The sequence below is a fragment of the Physella acuta genome, unplaced genomic scaffold (genome assembly GCF_028476545.2).
Source record: "Physella acuta isolate Inbredline_101_S28 unplaced genomic scaffold, ASM2847654v3 ptg000862l, whole genome shotgun sequence".
NCBI classification, from domain to species: domain Eukaryota; kingdom Metazoa; phylum Mollusca; class Gastropoda; family Physidae; genus Physella; species Physella acuta.
In genome coordinates, this window is record NW_026732379.1 from 484198 (window position 1) to 506530 (window position 22333).

Here is a 22333-nt window from a genome sequence, read left to right on the forward strand (position 1 = left end):
GTACAGCATCAGTAGAACATCAGTACAGCATTAGTACAGCATCAGTAGAACATCAGTACAACATCAGTACAGCATCAGTACAACATCAGTACAGCATCAGTAGAACATCAGTACAACATCAGTACAGCATCAGTACAACATCAGTACAGCATCAGTAGAACATCAGTACAGCATTAGTACAGCATCAGTACAGCATCAGTAGAACATCAGTACAGCATTAGTACAGCATCAGTAGAACATCAGTACAACATCAGTACAGCATCAGTAGAACATCAGTACAACATCAATACAGCATCAGTAGAACATCAGTACAGCATTAGTACAGCATCAGTAGAACATCAGTACAACATCAGTACAGCATCAGTAGAACATCAGTACAACATCAGTACAGCATCAGTAGAACATCAGTACAACATCAGTACAGCATCAGTACAACATCAGTACAGCATCAGTAGAACATCAGTACCACATCAGTACAGCATCAGTACAGCATCCACACGATGATACTCTTAGTACTCACACTCTACCTATTTAAATTGTACACTGACGTCACCGCGTCCAGCTGTCCAGCCCTAATCGGGCGAAGTTTTGATTCCATGAGGCAGAAAAACGTCAGCAAGCAATGCTGGAATAACGAGACGTATGCCGTTTATTCCTTCTGTGGGTTAAAACACGTCGATGACATCACTCTGCCTAGCACCACTGAATATCTTCTGCTTATGAACAACTCAATCACCGTTCTACAAGATGATGGCTTTTTGTTATACACTGTGTTGAAAATTCTCGATCTTTCGAATAACTTAATAAAAACTATTCAACCTCTTGCGTTTAATGGGCTTTCAAATTTAACCCATTTGAACCTAAGAGGAAATCCGCTGGTTATGATGGAAACGACATTTCATGAAAATGTTTTCAGTCCGCTTCAAAGCCTAACCTGGCTGAAACTAAACATGATTAACACTACATTTTACACTTCCAGATATCCGGATAAATCTCTATCGAGGCTACGAAAACTTGAGGTTTTATTTTTAGACGGTGTTTTTGAACAACCGTTTGGACCAGGTTTTCAAAACATGACTTCGCTTACAAATTTAACAGTCGCTGGCTATTTTGAAGGGCAATGTTATATACATACTCTGACCAACAAAACGTTTATATATTTGACTAATTTAAAATACTTGAATCTTAGCTCCTGTTTCATAAAAGGTCGTAACATTCATCATGATGCCTTCTTGCCTTTAAAAAATTTGGTCACCCTTGACTTAACCCATAACGAAGATATTGACATTCCCTACTTTAACCGTGTCTTACACGGCATCAAAAACACAACGTCGTTGAAATTTCTACGGATGAATCTAATCGTAAACAGATATTCATTGGGAATTTGTTTGGAGAGTTCCTATTTCAATCATTTCCCTCCAAACTTGGAGTACCTTGAAGCTCAAGAAAACAACGTTGAAGCCGTGGACAGAGATTTTATTCAAAGACTTCCAAAAACCTTGAAGACTTTAGATTTGAGTGGAAACAGATTTGTTTTCGGCACGTATTTGCAAGACCTCTCTAAACTGGAGAACCTTACTGTCCTTAAACTAAACAAAGCTGGATTCACGTATGGAATTCCAAAGCGTTACCCTTACGAACTATTCTATTCGATGTCAACTAAAAAATGCACATTATACAACCAGACGTATACCGACAACGAAGATATCATTTTTGCTCTACCACCAAATTTAAACCGTTTAGAAATGAACGGCGCTAATCTGAATTACGAATTATCAAAACTTGTCGTTCAGAAAAACAAACTAGAGTATCTCAGCATCACGGACAATCACTTTTCAAAACTACGCGGACCTCTGCAAGGTTTCCACCATTTAAAGTATCTCGATATCTCGTTTTGTTTCGTAAGCCACATCAATCACAACTTTTTTATCAACTTGACCAGTCTCCAAGTCTTAAACATGAGCTCCAACCTCCTCGGTTACTATTTCAACGGACGAAATTCTTCCAGAGTTTTTTCCAGCCTATCAAACCTCCAATTTCTGAATCTTTCCTTTAATTCAATAACTTCGCTCCCAAATGACGTATTCAGTCAATTAACTAACTTACGAAAACTATATTTGGATACAAACCCTCTGTATGCTTTTGACGTTGATGTATCTGGCATGAAAAAATTAGAATATTTAAGTTTAAAATACACACGAATCGAAACTATAGCACCGTATTTGAGAGATTACATCAACTCTCTATTAGCTCAAAACGTCACATTTAGGATGTCTTTGAGCTGTGCGCCCATTACTTGCAATTGTGAGAATTTTGATTTTCTAAAATGGATGACCACATCCGGGGCTTTTCGGACAAAGTTTGAAGAGAATATTTGCATTAACCCAAATGATCATTCGATTAAATATATCAAAGATGGTTACAACGCAACAATGGCTATTTTAAAACGCCAATGTGAAGATCATATAATTTTGTTTTTACTCGTTAGTGGGAGTGTTGTTCTTATCTTCTCTTTGATTATCTTCACTTTGGTCTACAGATACAGATGGCGAATACGATATCTGTATTACGCAGCGTATCTGCAGTACAAGAAATCAAAGAAGGAGACGCAAATCAAATTTGAATTCGATGCTTTCATTTCGTATGATCACAAAGATCACAATTTTGTTGTGAACAAACTTTATCCCGAGCTAAAGAAACGAGGGCTGAACGTGTTCATTCACGGCAGAGATTTTGTAGCTGGTGACTACATCGCCTCGAACATCGTCAAAGCTGTCTGTACCTGCAGGAAAACTGTGGTCGTCTTGACGAGGAACATGATCAACAGCTACTGGTGTGGCTACGAAATTCAGATGGCCAATATCGAGTCCATCCACACCGGCAGGCCGGTTCTTATTTTCCTGCTGATGGAAAAAATTCCAAAAAACGATTTGGGTAGGGAACTACTATACAACATCCGGAACAATACTTACATTCCGTATCCTGATCCACTGCCTGATGCCACCAGCATAGGGAGGTTATGGGACAAACTGGCATGTGATATCAGAAACTGAAGGAACGCGGGGTCTGGCCTACATTAGGAACTACTGACACACAGAACTGGCATGTGCTACCAGGAACTAAAGCCGCATATTAAAATACACTAATTCCTGTACCGCAAATCAATCAACATAGTCTATAAAAGTGTAGGTTTATTTTAGAAGGGATGTTAAATTGTATTTGTTGGCAAGTAATTCAAAACAAATCATCAATGGATAAGCTGATTCTTTGAACGAGGTTTATTTCAAGTTTAAATTGGTTGAGGTGCGACGATGTGTATAGCCTTTTTGTTTTATCTTTGCAACACAACATTTATTTTTATGTCATTGCAATCTATATATTACATGCTTATTTATACGGGAGCCGGGCGTTTTCCCGAAAGACACTTGCCCTAATGTCGTTTGCCCTAAGGCCGATTTCCTGAATGGACACTAGCCGAATGCGACAAATGCCCGAATGGACACTTGCCCGAATGCGACAAATGCCCGAAAGGACACTTGCCCGAATGCCTTCGGGCAAACGGTATTCGGGCAAGTGTCTTTCGGGAATTTGTCGTAGACTCATTTATACATATGTAATACATGTTTTTTAGCTTTTATTTATGATTTTAGTATTACAGTATAAAGGTATAAATACTGTAAGTGATCTTTAGATTGCTCAGAGTATATCTTATGTACATAGGTGTGAGAGAGAATTTGCGAAAATTTACGTTATCTGTTCCCATTCCATGCTGTTAAATGCAATCTTCTAGTGCTAGATGGTTTGATTACATTTAAGTTCTAGTGTTAGACATGTTATGTCCAGTATCCTGACGTAGAGTTGTTAATACCCAACATTGGGATGTCCAGTATATTGATGTCTGGTGGTCTAAAGTACAGCAGTGTGATGTCCAGTATTCTGATGTCTAGTGGAGTTCTCAAGCATACAGTTGACCCTACGTTTTGTACCTATGCTGTGACTCATTGTTTTAATCGTTTGATGATTGCCACATGAACTGATCATTCGTAACTTGTCGGGAAATAATGTTTAATGTGTTCGAAAATTGGAAGTAATTTGTTTATAAAATTATTTTTAAAAGTTTATTTTTTAAATCGTGTTTTTATTTCTTTTTACAAGCTTTTATTTAACTTTCTTCCTCTGTCTATCGTGCTTTTGTCTGTCTTTTTGTCGTCATAGATCGAAACTGACGAGCCTATATATATATATATATATATATATATATATATATATATATATATATATATATATATATATATATATATACATATTGTTCCATAGTCTAACAGAAATTTGATGATTGCGCTTTGGAAATCCAAGCACAAAGTGAGGGCGGTAAGGTGAGAAGAGCCAGATGTTGCCCATGTATCAGACCCCCCCCCCCACCCCTCTATGCAGACAGATGATGGATAATAAACAGTGTTTCTTCCAGACTTTTTTTTCCGGGGGGGGGGGGGGGGGCACTTGAAATTTTCGGGGGGGGGGGGGCGGTAGACTTTCTTCGGGGGGGGGGGGGGCGGACACTGTTAAAAGTATATATTTTCTATATAAATTATATAAATTTCATTTCGTTCGGGGGGGGGCGGTAGAATTTTGAAGAGATGCCTGGAAGAAACTCTGATAATAAAATACCATATACGCACTTAAATAACATACCACATACACACATACAATAAAATACCACATAATATACATATACACAAAAATCGTTTTTTAACGTAACATGAATGAGTCATTTGTTTTTAGTTTTAAAATTTCACAGTGAGGCATAAACAAAAAAAATTCATAAAAAACGTTAGAATAACAAGCTTTTATGTAATGATGCACTAAAAAGTAGAAAATAAATTATAGACTACTATTTAAATTACTATAAAGAAAAGCGTGGGTCACTTTAGTATCTATTGGATACCTTTACTAATGTTAAGGAAGACACCACGCTTTTCTTTATAGTAATTTAAATAGTAGTCTATAATTTATTTTCTACTTTTTAGTGCATCATTACATAAAAGCTTGTTATTAAAACGTTTTTTATGAATTTTTTTCAGTACTTTACATGTTTTATTTACAATAGAGTTACATGACTAAAAACCATTGCGCGCCTAATGAACGTGATGGCGCAGCCATTGAACGTGATGGCGCAGCTATTGAACGTGATGACGCGTGTGGTTGGATAGACATGCCTACTAATTCGGTCCAAATTTTAATTAATTCATAAAAAATTAATTAGGCATCCAATTAAGTCAAATTTAGTTTCAGATTGCATTGTCTTCATGTCTTGTCCCACGTGCCAAATGTGAATCGTATCGGTCAAGTAGAAGTTTCCGAATTTTCACTCCGGCGTTTCGGTCTAGACAGACTGACGACAGAGGAAGCAAGTTAAATAAAAGCTTGTAATAAAAGCCTTAGTGAATCTTGAAATAAAAAACACACGTAAATATTTGTAGACCTAGTTGCTGGACGGACGTCTTTGTCTTATTTTATTTAAACTGACATACAATGCATATGCTTGATTTCAGCAAAGAGAATGTTAATAGAATAATATAACAGTTGTCGAATGTTCTTTTCATAGATTGGATAGGCCTGCAACACATTACTTTCACTAGTACGACAAATCCTCAGAGAATTTTAAAGGTTAAGCACATGTTTTATTTAAAAACAAATAAAAGTGCATCAAACAAAGTAAAATGTGTTCCCAAGTAAGAGCATTTTCCCTGCAGTCCATCAGACGCGTAGCGACCCTTCCCGGCGCCCGGGGACAAACTTTCAATTTGGCGCCCCTTCCGGAGCAAATTTCCGATTTGCAACCCCCTCCTCAAACTTTCTATTTGCACCCCCCCCCCTTCTCAAACTTTCGATTTGCACCACCCCCCTCAAACTATAATTTGTTTTTCCAACCCATATTGGCGCCCCCTAAGGTCGGCGCCCGGGGACATATGTAACCCCCCCCCTCGCTACGCCTCTGCAGTCCATGGCCTGGCTGTCCAAGGGCATGTAAAGTATACAAAGTATAGAGGAAGTATTGTAATCTTGCAAAAAATCGAAATGGAGATTTTCAGAAATCTCGACGTTTTACATTTCCCTGAGTCGGAAAAAAAATGGTTTTGCAATTTAGTCTGCATATCTGTGTGTCTCTCTATGTGTATCTGTCTGTGAACACAATATCTTGAGCACCGTTACAGCTAGGTTGACGAAATGTCATATATAAGTATTATATCCATTTTGTAATTCTGTATCCACCTTTCAGCGAGTTTCGGTAACCGGAAGAGGAACTTATTCTACATTGTTTGCTGTTCATTTGGTGTGCAATTCTACGAGATACTATTTTATTTTTTAAAAATTTAAGTAATTGAAAATTGATTTTTTTAAAAACTGTCTCACCATTAGTGTTATCGAAGAATATTCCCGTTAAATTAGAATCACAGGCAAGTTTCGTATTGCTTAATTTTTTAGCATCACTGCTTCTCTTTTTGTTCTGTTCAAAGTTCCTATCAAGCATATATTCAGAGGGGGGGGGAACTACCCTTCCTTGGAGCATTTCCTACGCCGCCCCCCCCCCCCCTCCTCCCGGGACTTATTATAAAAAAAAACTAGAAAATATTAACCTGAGCCAGTGTCCGTCAAGTGTGCCTAAAGTTTCAAATGCCTTCTTTCACCCCCTCCCCTTCCCCCCCCCCCTCCCCCCCCCCCCCCGGAGAAAAATTAGAGAAAAGCTGGTTCTGTTTGTCACCAGTTCCCGATATCATAGGCTATTTTTGTTTGTTATTAGCTCCTAATGTAGACCAGACCCGCGTTCCTTCAGTTTCTGATATCACTTGCAAGTTTATCCCATAACCTCCCTATGCTGGTGGCATCAGGCAGTGGATCAGGATACGGAATGTATGTGTTATTCCGGATGTTGTACAGCAGTTCCCGGCCAAGGTCAGTCTCCGGAATTTTTTCCATCAGCAGAAAAATGAGAACCGGCCTGCCGGTGTGGATGGACTCGATATTGGCCATCTGAATTTCGTAGCCACACCAGTAGCTGTTGATCATGTTCCTCGTCAAGACGACCACAGTTTTCCTGCAGGTACAGACAGCTTTGACGATGTTCGAGGCGATGTAGTCACCAGCTACAAAATCTCTGCCGTGAATGAACACGTTCAGCCCTCGTTTCTTTAGCTCGGGATAAAGTTTGTTCACAACAAAATTGTGATCTTTGTGATCGTAAGAAATGAAAGCATCGAATTCAAAGTCGTTTTGTTTCTGTTTGCCAGATTTTTTGTACTGAAGATACGCTGCGTAGTACAGATATCTTATTCGCCATCTGTATCTGTAAAGCAAGGCGTAGATAATCAAAGAGAATGTCACGAGTGAACCGCCACCTACGGATAAAAATAAAGTGACGTGATCTGTGCATTCACCGTTTAAATTTCTGACTGTAGTATTGTAACCATCGTCAATCGGTTTTTGTGAGTTATCGCCGTACACGCAGACGTAACCTCGGAATTTGCTATTAAAAGCTTTAGATGACGTCATCCACAACAGGAAGTGGTAGTTGTCACATGTGCAACTGATAGGAGCTCCCTCCAAAATTATCGTAAATTGCTTATTGTTGTCTATTAGGTAGTCTATATGCGTCCTGATACCTGTTGCTATATTTAACAATTTTGTGGATTTTAAACTTATATAGTTTAATTTTTCTAAATCAGTCAAATTCACATTAAATACATTTAAAGGATTTTGTTCCAAGTGTAAAATTTCAAGACTCAAAAGTTTGCTGAATAAGTTCTGGGGGAGGACGCTGATAGCGTTATTCGACAGGTCCAACATTTTTAAATTGACCAACGGGGCAAAAACGTCGTTGGTGTTTTGAGTTTTAAAAAAACTTCCCAACCTGTTGCTGCTGAGGTTCAGGCTCTTGAGACTTGTCAATGTGGTGAAGAATACATCGGAGATTATCTCCACGCTGCTGGAGGAAATGTTCAGAACCGTTAATTTCCGTAAGTTGTGGATCGGTCCGATGAGCTGCCGGAAACTATTTCCTGTCACGCTCAAATACTGCAGAATATTATCCGCTACCCGGAATTCTGTCAACTTGTAGTGTAAGTCCACGCTGTTCATTTCTAAACGTTTTAACTTTGGTGGTAAATAAAACATGAATTGTTCATTTTTCGCATCGGTTTTGTATTTTCCGTATAGAGTACAGTTACTGTCTGACGCCTTGAGGCTGATTTCAAAAGGGTAGCTACCGGGGATTAGGTACTCAAACGTAGCGTGGTTGAATTGTAGCTCTTCTAGGTTCTCAAGTAGAGGAAGGTCCTTAAGGTAGGTCCCAAACACAAATCTGTTCCCACTGACATCTAGATATTTTAGAGTTTTGGGGAGGAGGGACGTCAAATTCCTCTCCACTGCTTCTAAATTGTTTTCCTGCGCGTGTAGGATTTCTAAATTAGGCGGGAAATATTTCAGATACGAGCTGTCTAAACAAATCCCAAGCGAGTAGCGGTTCACGATTAGGTTCATGCTGAGTTCTCTCAGAGACGTCGTGTTTCTCAAGCCGTAAAAGACGTTCCTCAGACCGTGAATGTCGATGTCTTCGTTGTGAGTTATATTAAGGGTGACCAGATTTTTCAGGGGCAAAAACGCCCCAGCTGCGATGAATTTTCCAGTGATGAAGCACGAGCGGATGTTTAAGTAGGTTAAAGGTTGAAGGTACTGAAAGGTCGTGTTACTGAGAGACCCCATGTGGCAGTTCCCTTCGTCGTAGCCTGCAAGTGTCAGACTCCTTAACGACGTCAAGTTTTGAAAACCTGGACCGAAGTCCGCATTTCTGACGCCATCCAGGAACAAATATTCTAATTTTACCAGCTTTGATAACGCAACGTCAGGATAGTTTAACCCTTCTAGGCTTACGTTGTTATTTCTGTTAAGTTTAAGCCAAGTTAGGTTTACAAGGGGGTTGAAAACATCGTCGTGGAAGGTAGAGCTCGTCATTGGAAGTTGATTGTTGAAAAGATTCAAATGTGTCAAACTTCCGAGTCCGATAAAAGCATAAGCCTGCAGCAACGAAATTAAATTGTTGGACAGGTCAAGCTTCTCTAGATTAAAATACCCGGAAAACGTTTCGTTCTCAATATACGAAATGGAGTTATTATGTAGGTCAAATTCTATAACAACGGTTGAATATTCTTGAGCTAACGCTGGCACACATGTAAGGTCCTTGAATGAGCAGTTCAGATACTTGATATGGGATAAAAAGGACGTGTCGTTGCAAATGTCCTTGCAGTGTTCTTCGTAGAGATCGCTGAGACGTGAGGTGGCGAGGGCGTTCAAGAGGTTGTGGCCGTAGCTGCATCGTCCAGGCGATACAAGCAGGAAGCAGACGACAGCTGCGCACAACGATGAAAAGAAACTCATTCTAAAAATAAATCCAATGAGGTGTGTTAGTATTTAACTTTAAGAGAACAGATTTTTTTTTTGTTAGTGAATTCGTAGGTTGTCACTTTCTTTGGCGACTATTTGGAAGAGCCAGTTGTACTTGGTGTACGTGCTAGAGTTTGATTCCTGCTGAGAACTCCAACAACGATTTCAAACTATGTGCGCTTTTTAAAATCTATGATTTAGTCATCTTTCAATACCAGAATCTTGTAGATCAATGAAAAATAAATATTTTTCTTGAAATAAGATGTTGTATCTCACTTGAGCTTTCAAGAAAAATTTAATTCTGTTTAAACTGTAGACAACAGGCTTAAATTTTGGGTTAAAGCGAACAACGCCAAAACGATAAATAAGTAAGCAAAATTCTAGCCACAATACTAATTTCAGATGAAAATAGAATGTTTTCGAATGAATAACATCAATGAGAAATTATCCACGAAAAAAAGAGCATTGAGTAACCTAAGTAAAATTAATAGAAGCCACTCTTCCTTAAAACAGTAAAAAAAAAAACAAATCTGGTGAAGAGACGAAAATTATTCCTTGTTCATCTAACTTTGATAAAAATAAATCTGGGTGTGAAACATAAATGGCTGTTTCTGTTTCGCCATCTTTGCCAGCCGCGTGCAACAAAAAGTCCCGAGACGCTCTCCACAGAAAAAAAAAAGTTATTTATCACGTCAGTATGAGTAAAAAGGAAAAACCCATACGTGTTCCTGTTTTTAATTTGTCAAATGTCAACGGTTGTCACTGGCACTTTGGCGTCTGGTGGGAATAAAATATTGTTTTAATCAGTGGCGTTGCCGGGGGGGGGGAGGGGCATGGAGGGAGGACACCCCCCCCCCTTCTCCCCAAATGACAACTGTCTCGAGTACTATTATCGCTTTTATTGCTCTTAGTTTCAATATTTTTTAAGTAATAAAACCATAATTTACGATCTTAAAATGTAAAAAAACAAAGTTTGTTATTGAATACAAATGTGAAAATGTGTGTGTTAAACATTTTATGAACCCGCCCCCCCCCCCCTTCTCCCTTAAGATAAATTCCTGCCTCGGAAACCGTTTTATTATCTTAATTAATCACATGACACAACAACAACACACCCGTAATCACGCAATTATTTTGAACCAGTCATCGCATGATAAAAGGTTGAACTTCAGCACTTGTTTACGTGACAGTTACAGCAGTTGTTTTTATGTTCTACTGTGTGTATCGTTACGTTTCCTTGATCTCAACTTGATTCCTCAGAACAGCCCACATTGCCGTTTCCATGACTGTATTAGTTCTACAAGTTTGATCTAAAATATAAACTACCCACATTGTAACAATTCCTAGTCCTTCTCTTTTCTTATTCGCCTTCAAAGCACGAATTATTATTTTTTCTCATTCGGGAGATATAGGTAACCGAGAGTGGGGTTTGAACGTAACACATAAAAAAAACAATAAAAAGTTTCAAAATATGCTTACGTGATGCGACGAAGTCTTTTAGAAGGTGAATGGCATTGACCTATAAGGCTCATAGTAAAAATTATAAACAAAAAAACTGCTGAAGAAAATATCAACACTAGACCGAGGTCGTACCTGAGTGTAGAAAAAAAAAATTCTTATCGAGCTTTGGGCCATTTTCGCCTTCAACCACCCGTTACCAAAAGCTAATAAACCGACGTTTTGTTGTTTAAAGTTATTCTGAGTTTTATATAGAATCTGTAGAATTTTTATAGATATAGAGATTATATATATATATATATATATATATATATATATATATATATATATATATATATATATATATATCACACAAAAAATGTATTGTGTTTTGAAAATAAAATGAAACTCGGTCATAGTATATATATAAATATATATATATATATATATATATATATATATATATATATATATATATATATATATATATATATATATATATATGTATATATTCGGGTAAATGCTTTAGTGTGTCATTGGGTGTATAACACGTCTATAAATAGATTTTAATTAGCCAAACGTTGAGTATCATCTCGAGTGAGTACTTGTAAAGTAATGAGACATGTCACGTGACCTCAAATTTGTATTTTCACATGTCCTCACATCTATACTGTCCCATCTATACTGTCACACGCCCTCACATCAATATAGTCACATGTATCTCAGCTTTCACCCTCGTTTCATTGTTTTTTCACGTGATAGTCTAAGCCACGCCCACATCAAATATTTGCGTATCGGAGCTAGACGGATGTTTATTTATTTCTTCTATTTTTACAGCGATTGTTTTGACGAGGCGACCCTGAGAGAAAGTGTGGGAGGCGAGAGATTAAACTTCGCTAAACAAATTCATCGATTTTGGTTCCCCTTCTACCCACCTATCCCCTGCTTCCAGTTGAACCCTACTGTCCCTTACTTTGAATGACGTCAGTTAAGAGAGAAACATTGGACCCCTCGAAAGTACGACCATTTAAGTTATTTAAATTATATTTTATTCAAGAAGTCTCAACCCCCCCCCCCTCTTATTTTTGCCCCACTCTCACATATTACGAAAATAAAAGTGAAATAGGCCTACCCTAGAATTGGTTTGAACTTTGAACTCTTAAATTAAGTTATAAGCAAGTTGGATCGTGATTATAAGGGTGTATAAGTTAATATATATATAAAAGAGACATTACGATCAGTGATTCCTTTAGGCATCTCTTAAAATAAATAACGAAATAGAATTGATACAGAAAATACATAGTTTTACCAGTGACCCCCCCCCCCCCCAGAAATTTAATTTAGTTCACCCCTCCCCTCGAAAGTTGCAAGTGGCCCCCCTCCCCCCGGAGGAAAAAGTTTCAACGAAACACTGATTACGATTATATAGATCTAAACACCAAAAAGCATAATATTCAATTTTTGATTTCAAGCTTTTGGTTTCCGTCGACCCTTGTTCCTACTGTTTTTAAAAACGAAAGTTGAAACGGAAAAAAAAAAAAACAACCCAAAGATAAATATACGGAATATTTACGTTGCCTTAAAAGACGAGGCAGCTATCGCACGTTGTTTGTTTCGTGTTGCCTGAGTATCTCCTCTAGGGGTACGGTCAGTGTTTCTTTCAGACTTTCTTTTATCCGGGGGGGGGGGGGGGGGGGGGGGGAATTTTCGGGAGGGGGGACTAAAATTTCCGGGGGGCTGACACCGGTAAAGGTATATTTTTTCTATATAAATTCCATTTCGTTCGGTAGGGTGGGGGGGGGGGTTAGACTTTCTTCGGGGTGGGGTGCGAGAAGTTACCTGGGTGTGGCCTAAAAAGTTATTATATATATATATATATATATATATATATATATATATATATATATATATATATATATATATATATATATATAGGGGCGTAGCGAGGGGGTGCGGGGGGTGCGGTCCGCACCGGGTGACACCATTTAGGGGGGGGGGGTGACACCAAGGCAAAAAATAGCAAAATATATAGAGAAAAATGATAATTCCACTTAATAGAGTGATTAATTAGAGTGTTAAATAGCCTTTTAAGAGGTGGGGGGTGCAAATCGAAAGTTTGAGGGGGGGGGGGGGGTTGTAAATCGAAAATTGAAAGTTTGTCCCCGGGAAGGGTCGTTGCGCTTCTGGGGGGTGACACCATTAAGTGCCGCACCGGGTGACACCCGACCTCGCTACGCCACTGTATATATATATATATATATATATATATATATATATATATATATATATATATATATATATATATATATATATATATATATATTTCTGTTTCGTCGAAAAGGGGGTATAGGGGCAGTGCCCCTTTACAACAATATGAAAAGCCTCTTCATAAACTAACAGCAAATTATGAAAATTAGAACAGGGACTAACAATGAGCTAATAAATCAGCTTTTTAATAATCACTTGAAAAATAAAAACGTTTTGCTTAGCAGCTGATGTAGCATTTAATTGGAGTCGGAATTCAACAACTTTTTGCGACAACGTTTACTATTAATGGTGCAATGGTTAATTATGACAGGCACACCTTACATAGGCGATGTTGAACCCCGGTACATCACAATTGAGAAGATATAGTACACCGATGTTACCGATTTGAAATAATACTAACTACTGTATGTTTTGGAAACTTATATTAGCATTTCAGAAAATAACTTTTTAAAGTTCCAATATTGATTTTAAATAGCTCAGTGGAGTAGCTAGGATTTTTGGGCCCCTATGCAAAAAGTGTTAGTGGGCCCCTCAGAGGCGTAGCGACCCTTCCCGGCGACCGGGGACAAACTTTCGATTTGCACCCCCCCCCCCCTCAAACTTTCGAAAAAGGGCCCCTATTTGACATCATTTAGGGGGTTGACACCAAGGCAAACAAATAGCAAAATATAAAGAGAAAAACTTGAGGGGGGGGGGGGGGTGCAAATCGAAAGTTTGAGCGGGGGGGGGGGGGGGGGCTGCAAATCGACAACTTGAAAGTTTGTCCCCGGGAAGGGTCGTACGCCTCTGGAGGGTGACACCATTAAGTGCCGCACCGGGTGACAACCGACCTCGCTACGCCACTGCTGGCGACTTATTACTTGTATCCCACATTCAACATCATATAGCCTCTAAGACTGAAATAGGGTAACATGTGTCAGCCATGTCGTTTATAGAAGCGCCTTCATTACCCCCAAAAGTTTATAACAGACGCCGAAAACAAGGTACCTTCATAAAAAACCAACAGCAGTATTTCTTTCAGATTTTTCTTCCGGGAGGGGGAGACACTAAGGGGGTCGTCCATAAATGACGTCACACTCGTAGGGGGGGAGAGAGAGGGGTGGGGGGGGGGGTCCGTAATTTTGTAACGGTGTGTGATGACGGGGAGGGGACGGGGGTCAGATGGTGTGAGGTCACACTTTTGCATTATAAAACAGCAATGTTAGATTGTTAGAAAACGAATTTTAGCCGTTATTTCGCTTTTTAGAAAACTGGTTTAATAAATTGTAATAGGAATTGATTAAAATGCTATATGTTGACAGATTTCAGACAAGATTTTGGGAAAATATCGTATTTTAAGAGAAAGTCAACTGCAATTTTGAGGTGTGACGTCATTTGGGGGGGGGGGGGGGGGGTTGGCTTTTTGCGACGATGTGTGACGGAGAGGAGGGGGGGGGAGGTAAAAATCGTCAAAAAAGTTTATCATTTTAGTTTAAAATATACTAACTGTTCTTTCTTATTTTAATTCATTATTATTATAATTTTACAAAAAAATAAATGTCTCTATTGTCCTAAAAGTATATATTATAGGCATATAGGAAATACGTCCACAGTTCAACACATAATGTTACTATTTCATTACGGCACGACAAAGGCTATTTCTTTTCACATAGGCCTAGTATAGTAGTAAAAAATCTAATTTTACTTTTCATGAATGTAAAATCAATTTAACTGCACACTTGTTTCAGCTGTCTGCGCTAGATTCAACTGGACTAACTACATAGCTAAACACTTTTTACTTTAGTTATACAAACAAGCAACTGTTGTGCTGTGAATATCTTGTCGGTAAAAATTTCATAATGAATCTGGATTAATAAGTTATTATTTTTAGTTTGAATTCTTCATTCAGAGGTAAGCATACTTCGAGTGTTTCTTAGTAATTTAAGGAATACGTAAGCACATATATGCCGTTGTCATTGTAACTACACTTCTGACTGAAACTTATGAAAGTTTGAAGTTTCAAAACAAACCACGCCCACCTTGAGTTAAAATTAAATTTTAAACTAGATAGGCCTATCTAAATATTAAATATTGGTTTGAAGTAAATTGTATTTTAAGCTACCATGTTAGGCATTTTTTAAATGTTGATAGAGTTTACTTCTTCTTTGACACTTTTATTTTAAGACTAGTGAATAGAACTGATTGATTTGGTTAAATCATAATAATGTCATGACTATTGACTAGATCTCTAGATTCTCTTCTAGATCTAGATCTAGAATCTAGATCTAGTATTAATGTTACACTAATACACTACACCAGTGACCAGTCAGTTACATTAACTGGAACTGTCAACCGAGTAACAGTTAACAGTAGAACTGCTAACTAGCCTAACTTTAAGTTATAGTTTATAGGACTATAGTAGTATATATAGATCTATATAGTATATAGCTGAGTGCTAGTTCATATAAAATTCATATTTTATTAATCTGCTTTGGTATAATGGTGTGGCTAATAAGTGTTTAGTGTAGAGTTTAGATATTCTGCTTGCCTCTTACTCTTATATTTTAAATGATATTTATGAATGTGCTAATAAACATAATCTAATTATTATTTGAAATAAGTCTGTAGGTAGGTTTAAAAATGTCAATCATTCAAGTCAAAGGAGCTGGAGGAACAGTCGGCCTTGACAGAACATCATTTGTAGGTGCACGCACGCCACATGAGATACAAGCAATGATCAAACCTCTTGCCAAATTGGACAAACTTATGTTCACCAAAATTTTGAAAGGTTTGATTTACCCTTTTTTAAAATGCCAAAATTTTTTGCTGTCATCTCTGGCTCGTGTTTTCCTGTCGTTATTATATTTGTATCTAAGTTAAATCCCATTGTATGCTGCTTTTGATAAGAGTCAATTAAAATAATTAAATACATTTTTTTAAAACTTCAATTTCTAATGACTTACATTTCTTTTCAGTGATAGTTTCAGCAATTCTAGGAACAAAACCAAATTACCAAAGCATACAAACTCTTCTCAAAGAGAACCTAACAGAGGAAACATTTGCTGTGATATATTGCGGCATCGATAAACTTGTGAGACTGGCTCTAAAAATACCAAGCGCCTCACTGCGTAAAGAGGTTAGTAGCTTATCTTAACACTGTAAATTTCTAATCCCAAAGTAATAGTTAATAAAAATAAAATTTTATAGTTAATAATCATTTTACCATTATTATAGCTATAATATAAATTTATGAAGTATGGTATATCGGAATTTTAAATTTAAGTAATCAGTTACTTATTTTAGTTACTCTTGTCAGTTTTTTTATAATGAAAATTAAACACAGTGTCCTTTATTCTGCTAAACTTTTTAAAAAGTTAGTAAGTTCCATACATGTTTTTTAAGTATGATTACATGTTTAGTTGTTATATAGCTCATGTTGTTTGTCTTCAGTACTTTCTACAAGACCTTACAGATTTACAGTAAGTGAAGCTCATTAAAATTATTTTAAAGAAACTAGAGTAATAGACAGCCTTTAATATATTACTGCTACCCAAAAGAATTTGAGGCTGAGTAATTTTACACTTAGGAATATGAGTAGATTTCCTAAAGCATGTCAAAAATACATGGCTCTTGATTATTGGGTATGCTAAAAAAAACTCAACTCCTGCAATATAGATCATCAGGATTCTATGTATTTTCAATTAATAATAGGTCTCTATTTTCACCTATTAAACTTTTACTGCACACTAATTTAATCTGTGATCACAGGATAATCCTGTTGAAATCTTATAACACATCTGTTCTCTTAAGAATCTAGTCATTTTACCCTTACAATGAAGGAAGAAAACAATGTAGCAACTTGCTATTTAATTGTTTATTATTGAATAAAAAAAATTTCACCCAAAAACTATTGCTTAAAAAAAAATACTTGTGATACCTATGGCATATCTCCTTTATTTTTTAAACTCAAATCTGGTACACCAACAGAAAAAAAATGTACATATTAAAATATATAGGGCTATATATTGAATACTTGACAGAATTCCGGCAGAATTTCATGAGGATTTGGCCACTTGCATCTTTGGCCCAGTGAGAGCTCAGATTGATGAGCAGTTGACCTCAGACAGGCCCAGGTTCCCATCTCTAGAGCATCTGGACTGGAGAGTTGATGTTGCTATATCTACTGGGTAGGTCAACAACCATTACATATAAAACTTATTTGCTAACAGGCTATTTCCAGGTTTCCTGTTTAATTCTTAGGTCAAGTTCATATAGGACACCCAGATGTTATAAGTAAAGGCTTTGTGAGGTTGTTTATGTATGAAGAGAAGTAATTAAAATTTTTCTCATTAAAATAGAAATATTTTTTAATGAGTTAATAATTATTCATATTACTCTTTATAAATAGTTTTTGTTATATTCTTTTTGCTTCTGTACATGAAATTGATATTCAAGTTCTTCATTACCCTACAAAAGTTACCAAATTAGAATCACCTGTTAATTTCTATTGATTCCAGCAACATATAAAAATAATTGTAACTTGCATTCTGTATATTATACAATTATCGAACAAAATCTTTTTATTCTCTAGAGTTTTGAATAGAGTACTCGTCCGAGGTGTTACTATGGATATGTCCTTGTCAGATGGAAGTGTTAAAAATTTTGAGGTACTGTATCTTTTGTGTGCGCATGCAGCTATGCTATCTTCAACTTGTATAAGCACATATTATTAGCAACTTTTATATTCTGTTTTTATTTTAAAGTTTTATGCAATTTAACTTAAAGCAAGCAAATAAAAAAAGTATTTAAACTTTCACTTTCCGTTGTCTAGCAAATAAATAAAAATTATTTATACTTTTACTTTCAGATGTCTGTGTCCAAGTTTCAAGACCTGAGGTTTCAAGTGGCGTCAGTTCTTAGTGAAATGGAAAAACTTGAAAAACGAAGTATACTGAAAATCAAAGACTGAGATGTATAAAGTACTTACTTTGCTGAAATAATTTTTCTTTTAATGTGTCTGAGTGTTTGGATAGTGATATTTTTCAAGTTGAAGAATAGCAAATTATGTCTTATATTTGGAGTTGTGAATGTCCTGTTTGAGATACTAGTGGACCATTTGTTAGTTTTTTATAATGTTTATGTAAAGAAGAAAATTTATAAACTGTAATATGAAATTCATGTTAAAATAATGTTTACTGCTTTGTTTTGCTGAAAAGCTTATTTAAAATATGTATTGCTTATAATAATTAAAGTCATAATTTTAAATATTTAAACCAGATTGTCCATGGGCATATGAGGTAGAGGTCTTGTTTCTCCAACAGCTTTTATAAAATGATACTGTGGTCAGCACTATGCCCAGCTGTCTTTACTTTCCCTACCCAAGCCAGATATCTGTCACGTCTTGGTGGGATAACTAGTCTGATTACCTGTTTTTCCAAAATCGTTCATAAAACTTTTATAGTTAATATTTGTTCTTGGCCATCAGACTATAGTTTTTAGGAAAATGCATCTAAAATTTCATAGGATGTAATTTACTCAATAAAACTGTTCTAAATAATTTAGTTTATTATAACATGTTAAAGAGCATTAAATTAATGATGCGCAATCTAAAATTTTTTTTCATTTTTGAGATAGAACAAAATACAAATACAATTAAAAAGTTTAAGTTTAAAAACTTTAAATATTGAATTTCAAAACACTTTTATAGCCAGTTACGATAGCTATTCCAGATGTATTATGTACTTAAGTATGAATGCCGTCTTCTGGTTTTGAATCTGATTGTCTTTGGTCTTTAATTTGCATTGTTTCTCACCTTTCTTTGCAAAAATTAACTTTTTTTAACAGAACAAGTAATGTTTTACTATTTTTTTTAAAAGTAGGCCTATGTAGTAAAATTGAATGTTTATTCTGTAATTTAGATTTAATGTATAAATAAAATGAATGCAGGAGTCAGTAATTTGCTTTGACTTAAAATGTTTTATACAATATTAAAGGAAGTTTTTTTTATAGCAAAAACAAAAATGAACATGTAAATGTAAGTAAACATGTGAATTTAATACTGATTGAATATATTATATACAATAATTGAATTAATTGTTTTTATAATCGAAATGTATTAAAAACATTAAAAAAATACTACTAGCCAACAGTGCTTTTAAATATCTAACAATATTAAAGGTTTTGTGATTTCTTCAAAGTTCATTTCTAGCCACAAAGAGAAGCCATAAAGTTTCTATTCATTTCTGCGTGTAAGGCATCTTTTTGTTGAAGTCTTTCTTTTCAGCAGAAATTAGGGATTCAGCTTTTTTTTTGTCTGAACTGATAACTTTGGTATGATGAAATGTTGAAGGCTTATCTTTTCTAATGCAATCAGATGGTAGTGAACTCGGAATGTTTTTCAATTTAAAAGAGATCGACAGAGAATGTTGGGCACTTGATTTTTAGTGTAAGCTTAAATTAACTTAAAATTAAAAAGTTAAATTTTGAGGGCAGCTTGGATATTTAGAAATCTCTTTCTTTCATCAGTAGAATGGTATATGGTGTAACCTGCCTTTTTAGATTATAACATATAAATGGACAAAACAGCTCATTTTCTTTAAACAGTGTTTGATACAACTGTATCAACTTCTTGAGTGTGGGCACTTTATGAAAACTTTATGGACTCAACTTCAGATTTGTTTAAACACTGTGTTATTCCACATCTCTGGGTACTGTTTCTGTTCTGTGAAATACATGAATCTGACCACAGAATCAGTTGTTTTTTTAATCTCAAGGTGCAACTCTACAACACTATACAATTTTAATGATGGAAGATGCTATTTTATTACTCAATCTGCCAGACAGGGCTTTAGATCAGGGACAACAAGTGGTGAAACTTTAGCTTCAGCTTCTTCATAAATAAACTATAACACACCAGGGCAGCTTCTGTATGGCTAGTGTGCTGTTGTTTACATATAGTGTTTAGTACCAAGCTGAAGTTAATTTGTTGAATGATGAGTTGTGACAACATCCACTATGCCTTAAAACTGATACAGGATATGGGCTAATTAAATACCAGTAGGATACATACTGTAATTAAAAACAAATTCAATTAAACTTGTGTCAGCAATATTTAAAAAAAAACAAAAAAAAATGATTTATAACATTTTTTAAGGCCCATGAAATTCAACAAGTTTAATAAAAAGTTCATAAGCAAAGTAAAGAACATGTGAAGGTTGATAATAACACTATTTATACAAATTAATACAGATTAACAAACTCATGAATAATTTGGTACATAATATAAAATTTATAATGATTCGGTAATGATTAAAATCTTAAATACTGCAGAGGTTTAAAATAGGGGATTATAATTGTTTTGTTGCACAATTCCTGATCTTCTAAAGTTATTTAAGAAAATATACCCTTCTACTTCTCAACAAAGCCACTCAACATTTTGGGATAAAAAAAATTCTCTTCTAATTTTGTAAATTCTATTCAATTAAAAAAAATATTGAAAACGTAACACTGGAGAGGAAGGTTCTATTTTTAGTACTATTAATTGTGTAAGTTCATAAAAGCAAATGTCTTGTGTACATTTTTCAAGCTTTTTTCTGACAACTAATTCTTAAATTTGAATAAAGTAACATGCAGTTTCAAGTTCGACCCTTTTTTCTTATAAGAGAACACCACAAACTCTGCCCCCCACCCCCATGTACAAAATCAACACACTTTTGTAGGGGATATTTATTTTAGGGACTTCCTTTAGCTGAGGAGTTATCGTTATAAGATGCTCTTAATTTGTCAATCAAGAATTGTTGCGACCCCTTCAATATTTCAACCAATTGCCTCTGTTTCTCCAGCTCAGACCTCAACTTCTTTATTTTCTGGTTTAGCCTTTTATTTTCTTTAACTTTAGTTTTAGCTTTCTCAAGTTTACGTTTGCACTCCTGGAGTTGAGCTTTCAGCTTCTTATTTGCTTCCACTAAACCCTCATCACCTGAGAACTTGCGTTTAAATACAGCAGACTGTTTCTCAGAGAGACTCCTGGGCTCAGTGTTTAACCTTTCTGGTACTTCATTTTCGGTTGATTTAGCAAGAGCTGTATCTTTAACATGGGCCGGTGGCATCTTATAAGGTTTTTCTAGCCATGATACAATATTATGCCAGTGAACACTATTACAAGGATTAAGCTTGTTAAATTTTTTAGCAATGGTAATTATTTTTGAGCGGAAGTTTATGTACGGATGATTAAATTCGTAGCCAGCTGGCAGCTTTTTGCTCAGAATCATTTCCAGTGCTTTGGTTGTTTCATATAAGTTTTTATTACTCTCCATCCAGACATAGCTGAGATGCCCATGCTTGACTTCAACTGTTTGATGGATGTCGTCGTATGTTTGGATTAGATCTTGCAAGTCTTGATAATTGTGCCGTACCAAAGATTTAGTTTCCATCACTTGAATTTCTCTTGCACAGGTAGAATTTCCACATGACAAATGTTCTTCTAAAAGAAAAGTAAAAATGTTCCTCATCAGTATTAAAAACTATTATGCAAATAAATTACAAGCAAGTCTATAGGCCTATAATAAATTTCAATGAATTAGCAGTAAATAGTAGTAAATACACTTAAATACTAAATAGTTTTATTATTTATATAATATACTAAGTAATAAGTAATACTAAGTATGCTAATCTAAAAAAATATAGTGTAAGAAATCTGATTGAAGTGACTACAATTACAATAGCCTTGCAGAGGTAAGAAAAAAAACAATATTTCTTTCAGACTTCTTGAAACTTACTGGTGGGCAGCAAACTTTTTAGGAGGGGGGGGGGGATACTGATGGGAATAGAATCTATCTACAGATATGAAAGGGAATTTTACTTACTTCCCTATTTTTAAATGTTGCATTAGTCATTAGGTTAGGCTTATTTTTTTAGGGGGCTTAGGCCTAATAAATCTTCATTGCTATCATTGGAATTAAATTAAAATAAATTTGACTAGTCTAGAGAGTCTAACTCTAGAAGAATTATTACAATTTTAGTAGGCCTAGCTAGCCTAGGCCTATGATAGAAATTCTAGATTCTATATTTTAAATATTATAGTATAGATTCCTCTATAATATAGGCATAAGAATAAAATTTTCATTTTTAAAATTTTAAACAGTCAAAAACCTACAGAATGAAGCGTGTGCGACTAGATCATCTAGATCTAGATCTAAATTTATGTCCAGCC

General features: G+C 35.7%; 4 protein-coding genes across 6 annotated transcripts; 2 read left to right on the forward strand and 2 right to left on the reverse strand.

The window, feature by feature from the left end:
- Positions 1–596: 596 nt before the first annotated feature.
- Positions 597–3053, forward strand: LOC131952244 (toll-like receptor 4). The gene is made up of 3 exons (XM_059314796.1): positions 597–1051; positions 1370–1609; positions 2090–3053. The coding sequence occupies exons 1-3, from the start codon at positions 597–599 to the stop codon at positions 3051–3053; spliced, it is 1659 nt and encodes a 552-aa protein (XP_059170779.1).
- Positions 3054–6796: 3743 nt separating this feature from the next.
- On the reverse strand, positions 6797–9432 carry LOC131952245 (toll-like receptor 4). The gene has a single exon (XM_059314797.1). It carries the CDS (start codon positions 9430–9432, stop codon positions 6832–6834), a length of 2601 nt encoding a protein of 866 aa, XP_059170780.1. The 3' UTR covers positions 6797–6831.
- A 5465-nt stretch (positions 9433–14897) lies between these two features.
- Positions 14898–19251, forward strand: LOC131952251 (COMM domain-containing protein 5-like). 3 transcript variants are annotated; one of them, XM_059314808.1, is made up of 7 exons: positions 14898–15033; positions 15751–15910; positions 16098–16258; positions 16573–16601; positions 17163–17309; positions 17714–17789; positions 17990–19251. In XM_059314808.1, exons 2-7 carry the CDS (start codon positions 15763–15765, stop codon positions 18089–18091), a joined length of 663 nt encoding a protein of 220 aa, XP_059170791.1. In that variant the 5' UTR covers positions 14898–15033; positions 15751–15762; the 3' UTR covers positions 18092–19251. The 3 variants fall into 3 exon arrangements, with proteins under 3 accessions (XP_059170791.1, XP_059170789.1, XP_059170790.1); XM_059314806.1 differs by having other exon boundaries at positions 14899–15033; positions 15744–15910; positions 17990–19250; XM_059314807.1 differs by lacking the exon at positions 14898–15033 and adding an exon at positions 15205–15223 and having other exon boundaries at positions 15744–15910.
- A 987-nt stretch (positions 19252–20238) lies between these two features.
- Positions 20239–21926, reverse strand: LOC131952253 (uncharacterized). Its single transcript, XM_059314809.1, has 2 exons — positions 21900–21926; positions 20239–21604 (listed from the first exon to the last, which is right to left on the reverse strand). The coding sequence occupies exon 2, from the start codon at positions 21552–21554 to the stop codon at positions 20853–20855; it is 702 nt and encodes a 233-aa protein (XP_059170792.1). The 5' UTR covers positions 21555–21604; positions 21900–21926; the 3' UTR covers positions 20239–20852.
- Positions 21927–22333: the final 407 nt, after the last annotated feature.

Excerpts from the sequence above, each read along its gene's own strand:
- LOC131952244 (XM_059314796.1), top strand. The coding sequence starts at position 597 with ATGAGGCAGAAAAACGTCAGCAAGCAATGCTGGAATAACGAGACGTAT. Across the intron at positions 1,052-1,369 it reads GACGGTGTTTTTGAACAACC|ATATTCATTGGGAATTTGTT; the intron begins GTTTGGACCAGG and ends AATCGTAAACAG. Across the intron at positions 1,610-2,089 it reads CTAAACAAAGCTGGATTCAC|TCAATTAACTAACTTACGAA; the intron begins GTATGGAATTCC and ends TGACGTATTCAG.
- LOC131952245 (XM_059314797.1), bottom strand. The coding sequence starts at position 9,432 with ATGAGTTTCTTTTCATCGTTGTGCGCAGCTGTCGTCTGCTTCCTGCTT.
- LOC131952251 (XM_059314808.1), top strand. The coding sequence starts at position 15,763 with ATGTCAATCATTCAAGTCAAAGGAGCTGGAGGAACAGTCGGCCTTGAC. Across the intron at positions 16,259-16,572 it reads GCGCCTCACTGCGTAAAGAG|TACTTTCTACAAGACCTTAC; the intron begins GTTAGTAGCTTA and ends GTTTGTCTTCAG. Across the intron at positions 17,310-17,713 it reads GATGTTGCTATATCTACTGG|AGTTTTGAATAGAGTACTCG; the intron begins GTAGGTCAACAA and ends TTTATTCTCTAG.
- LOC131952253 (XM_059314809.1), bottom strand. The coding sequence starts at position 21,554 with ATGGAAACTAAATCTTTGGTACGGCACAATTATCAAGACTTGCAAGAT.